This window comes from Onychomys torridus, chromosome 4, assembly GCF_903995425.1.
Source record: "Onychomys torridus chromosome 4, mOncTor1.1, whole genome shotgun sequence".
Lineage (NCBI taxonomy): Eukaryota > Metazoa > Chordata > Mammalia > Rodentia > Cricetidae > Onychomys > Onychomys torridus.
Window position 1 is genome coordinate 82,958,520 of NC_050446.1, and position 5,260 is coordinate 82,963,779.

Consider the following 5,260-nt stretch of genomic DNA (forward strand, 5'->3'; position numbering starts at 1 on the left):
TAAGCCATTGTTCTTGAGTAAGAAAATAATTCAAAGTCTCCATATGAGAATTTTCAGAAGGAATCCTATATGTCTGCCATACAGCTGCATTAATGGTTATTTATTTATTTTTATTGTGAGGCCTAGATTAAACTGGTAACAGCCAGTGGCAATTCCAAAGTCAATAATATTAGAACAGCTTGTCCTCTATCACAGTTGAATGCTACCTTTTAGTGTTGAGTTTCTGAATAGTCCATCCTTTCTAAAGGTCAGGCACACACACCAATAACAATGACAAGAACATAATGGAAGAATTTAATAACTGTTCTTTTAGAATTATTTGGAAATTTGGATTAAAACTGGTCATATTTCCTGAAAAAAGCATCTTAAATAATTAATATTCACTACTTAAAGAATACTCCTTTATTTATTAAGTTGAAAAGAAGATTCAACTTAAATACTTGAAATTTGAAATTCTTTTCAAAAACATTCAGAATGGAATTTTAAAATAAAGTAAATATTTGAATTGCTTTCAAGGCTATGAAAATACCACTAGCTGCTGCATCATTGATATAATTATGAAGTTCATTGTGTGTATATAATGTATTTTTGTATATGTGTATTTGTGTATATATGTGTGCATGTATGCAGATGTATGTATGTACACACTTCATTTTATGGAACAGTGTCTTAAAAATTCAGAGTTAAGTGGTATAAAAAGAAAGCACTCAGAGCACATCCTTCTTAGTCTAATTATAGATTTGAAGACTTTATTTGGTTAAATGGAAAATCTCTACTCATTGTTAACAGTTTATTCCTCTTCCTTTCTTCTTTTAGGCACATTCATAACAATATAAATCAAAGGCAGAAAACATGGAATGTTCTTTTCAAGGATAGCAAATATTACATAATTTATAAAGATCGAAGATTTAACCCTCATGGTTCTGGAGAATTGAAAGTCAAACATCAAGGTAGCAATACCTATTGTATTTCATCATAATATAGCAACAGGCATTTCATCATGAGATCATGTATAAAAGAAAAAAAACATGGGGACCCATCATGAGGGGCCTACTCAAATGTATGCTATCATGGCTTTGTAGAAAGCTCCATAAACACACTCAAGACTCTTTTCACCTGCATGATGCTGTCTAGCCCATTCAAATCCCTAAACTATCATCTCTAAATATCACTCCTGGATGGACAGTCTAACACATGCATGTTTTGAGAACTATCTCAAACATGGCAGAAATTATTCCTACATTAGTATTACCACATCTATTTTTTCCAAATTCACAAATTTTGGGGTGTTCAGAATATTTATTAAGGATATCCATACTGTTCCCACCTTAATCACAAGCATGATAGCATTAAAGATGGAAAATTTTTATGATCATGAAATAAGTATAATTTCTCTTTAATATGGACATTTAACTGATTAATACAGAAAGTTAAAATGATTTTCAAATGTACTTTATATTTCTTATCACAAGTTTGAAAATGCTTAGGATTTCTAATTTGTCTCAAAATTACCTTTATTTGTAAATATATTTTATGAAAATTAAATGTTCTTCCAATTATTTCTTAAATATAATTAAAGACCTTTTCTGTCCTTTTCCAATTCGTTGAACTAATTAGAGCTAAATTAGTGGTGTTTGCTAAATTACTTACCATTTAATTTGATGGGAAAATTATCTTCTTGAAGCATATAAGAGGCTTGAAATTCTAACTAAATAGCTACGATTTTCTCTAATAAATAATATAAAACTATAGTTTTACATTACAAGTATCCTATATAATATTGTGGAATGAGTAGTTGAATCTCTTGAAAATTCTAATATTTTTAAGTCTTATAGAATTTGAACATGAAATTCTCCTTTGGGCTCATGATTTGGCAAAGATTCAGTTTATAATTCCACATAACAGTTCATCATCCAAGGGAATCAAAACAGAAACTCAAGCAGTTAAAAACCTGGAGGTGGGAGCTGATGCAGAAGCCCTGGAGGGGTGCTGCTTACTGGCTTGCTTCTCATGGTTGGCTAAGCCTGCCTTTTTATAGAACTCAGGACCACCATCCCAGGAATGGCACCACCCATAATGGGCTGGGTCTTCCACTGTCAACCACTAATTAAGAAAATGCCTTCCTAAGCCAAGGATAGTGTCTGTTTTCACCTGCAAACTCATTCCTCTGTGCAGGGTAAGATGAAGTAACACCGGTCCCTCATGCCTTTGAATACAAGATCTCCATATATGTTACCAGGACTTCCATATCTTCCTTTGGAGAGCAGTCCCTCCCACCCACCATCATTTGTAGAGGAAGTTTGATAATGTTAAGCCTATGTCCAAGTGCCATTTATTAATGTTTGTGTGTTTTTGATATGTGTAACTTTATATTCTCACCCTGTTCCCCACAGAGGGTATTAAGGTTTTTCCTGGTTATTCCTGCTGTTAAATGGTGACATTCTGCCTCTCACCTGTCTTAGGTATCATTTCATTTTTTCAAAAGATTAAAAAATGGTAGAAGAGAGGATGAGGAGATGGGGACAAAACAATCCTGTAAAACAAATTAAAAATACAAAAAAACAGATGTAGTACAATATTTATAATAGAAACTGGCTGAAAATACCACATGCTGACAGACAATATGATACACAAGTGGGATGGGAGCAGACAGGAAAGGGCAAAGGCTGAGGGCCTACACCGGGAGCCTTTCTATAGACTGCTGGATGGACTGGATCTGCTACTTTAGCTGGGAGCCTTTTTTGATGGTAACAGAACAGGTGATGACAGGTCTGGAGACCCCACAGGCCCATCCTAGGGCCTGCTTGGAGTGCAGGAATACATAGGGGACATTCTTGTCTTTACACAGCAGGGGGAGGTGCAGGATGATCTCCAAGGACTCAGCATCTGCTGCCATCACAATGAACTCAGAGATGCCCCTGTTGAGGGGTTTAGTGACTCCATTGGCTCCTTTCCGAAGCTGCTTGTAGTTACGTGACTGCTGAATGAGGTCCAGCAGCTTCTTGGTGAGGGAGGTATCTACCAGGGGATAAGCCTTCAGATTTACATCAGCCTCCGTCATAGGAATCTTTCCTGGGCTTCCAGCCGGAGTCACTCCACATTCTCCCATGGCGGCGGTGCGCCAGCCTCACAACGATTCGACTGAAGAATATTATTTTAAGATGTGCTGCATTTGTTTATGCTGTGTAACGTTTGTTTTAATGATGCGAAGATGCATTCTTTTATGTTGCATTTGTTTAACTCTGTGAATCTGTATCACTGTGCCTATGTAAAACACCTGATGGTCTAATAAAAAGCTGAACAGCCAATAGCAAGGCAGGAGAAGGAAAGGCAGGGCTGGCAGGCAGGGAGAATATATAAAATGAGAAATCTGGGAGAAAGAAGAAGGAGCAAAAGAACAAGGAGAGGAGGACAGCAGGGGCCACCCAGCCACCCCGCCAGCCAGCCACCCACCCACCCCGGCAGCCTGTCACAGAGTAATAGTGAACATAAGTATAGACAGAAGTAAGAAAAGGTAAAAAAGCCCAGAGGCAAAAGGTAGATGGGATAATTCAAAGGTAAGGAAAGCTGGCAAAAAAACAAGCCAACTAAGGCCTGGCATTTATAATTTTAAAAAAAGAAAAGAAAATGCCTTCCAGGCTTGTTTTCAGCCAGATCTTATGGATGCATTTTTTTTTTCAATTGAGGCCCCCTCCTCTCTGATGACTCTATCTTGTGTCAAGTTGACAAAAAACTAGGCAGCACCCCATGGGCCTGTAACTTTATTGTAGTGTCAAATCCCGTGTTTGAATGACACAACTAGGAAGATACGAAAAGGTAAATCTCTGATAATGTTTGCTTTCTTTATATCTATTTCTGTCATTCTGTACTCACTGATGATTACAAATGATTTTAACACTATTTTCAGAAATTATACTGGTATTCTTTGTGTTTTGTTATTATAATACTCACAATTTTTCAAAAATCAGGGATTTGACTTAGTATAAGAATGGAAAATGACTTTAATTTTTTAGCTATAAATTGTTGCAATTTTTAAAATTTACAAGCTAGTCTACTTGGTAGAAATATATATATATATATATGCGCACATGTATTAATGATTATAATAATATGAATATTCATACAGCTTTTAATATATTCAGCATGTCTTCATGAAAATAAGAATATTATCTCTCTGAGAATGTTCTTGTCAATATTATGATAACCACATTTATTCAAAATAGTACAAAGATCAAAAAATTATTTTTGCTAAATCATTATTGGGCCAGGAGGGCTTTTAATTAATATACTAATTATGTAAAGATATTAATACTAGTTTCATGGAATGATAGATGAATGAAGGCTTACCATCCTGTGAGTATTTGCACAGAATAAAATCTATAACAAAATTGTAGCAAAGTTTTCAAAATTTAAAGATTTAGTACTTACTGGGCAAGTTTGAAAAAGATGTCACCCACACAGTTAAACTTATGCATGCTCACTAACTCCTTCAAGCTGCAAGCTAGATCAGTAATTCTTTTCAGCTACTCACTAGGATTTCTTTTAACCTATAATTCTAATTCTAGTTAGCATACTTTATCCTGTGAGTTAATAGGCAGAAGCTATTCTTTCTAACTATATGTAGGTCAGTCAAAAATACTACCCTCTGAAAAACTCTCCACCAAAAATGTATTATTTTTGTTTGTGTGTATTTTTTTTTTGTCCTTGTGAGAATATACCACATGCCTGTTTGTGTCCATGGAGATCATAAAGGGTCTCAGGACCTGGAGTTGAAGACTGTTGTGAGTAACCTGATGTGGGTGGTGGAAATGAAACTCTAGTCCTTTGGAAGACCGGGCCTTAACCACTGAGAAATCACTTCAGTGTAGACCAACAAAACATTTAGTAGCTACTTCCTATACTTCCCCCCATGTGATTTCTACTCAGACACGGATGAAAGAGGAGCTTCTTATTTTCAGAATTCATAATTGGTGCCCTAGACAGCTGGGTAAATGAAGTTGACATGGGTTAAGGGTGGTGCATACTGGAGGTGTGTCAACTTTACACTTGTAGTGGTTGGTGACTAAGCTGTGTCTGAAAGTATGAATGTAACCTGGGGAGGAGTGGGGAACAGCAAAAAGTTTCAGTTTAGAACTGCTTTGGAAGAGATAGAGTCCTTTATTGTTATCAAAGACAAGGATTTGGTGGGTACTTGAAGCACAGGGTATCTACCTACAGTAGAGAGATGGGAGGCAAGTGGAAGAGGTGGCTGATACAGACA

At 36.1% G+C, this 5,260-nt stretch overlaps 1 protein-coding gene across 1 annotated transcript; it reads right to left on the reverse strand.

Annotated features, from left to right (window-relative positions):
• Positions 1–2,719: 2,719 nt before the first annotated feature.
• Positions 2,720–3,061, reverse strand: LOC118581381 (NHP2-like protein 1). Its single transcript, XM_036183432.1, has one exon. The coding sequence runs from the start codon at positions 3,059–3,061 to the stop codon at positions 2,720–2,722; it is 342 nt and encodes a 113-aa protein (XP_036039325.1).
• Positions 3,062–5,260: the final 2,199 nt, after the last annotated feature.

What these genes read in the sequence shown, in the direction of transcription:
- LOC118581381 (XM_036183432.1), bottom strand. Translation starts at nt 3,061, where the DNA reads ATGACGGAGGCTGATGTAAATCTGAAGGCTTATCCCCTGGTAGATACC.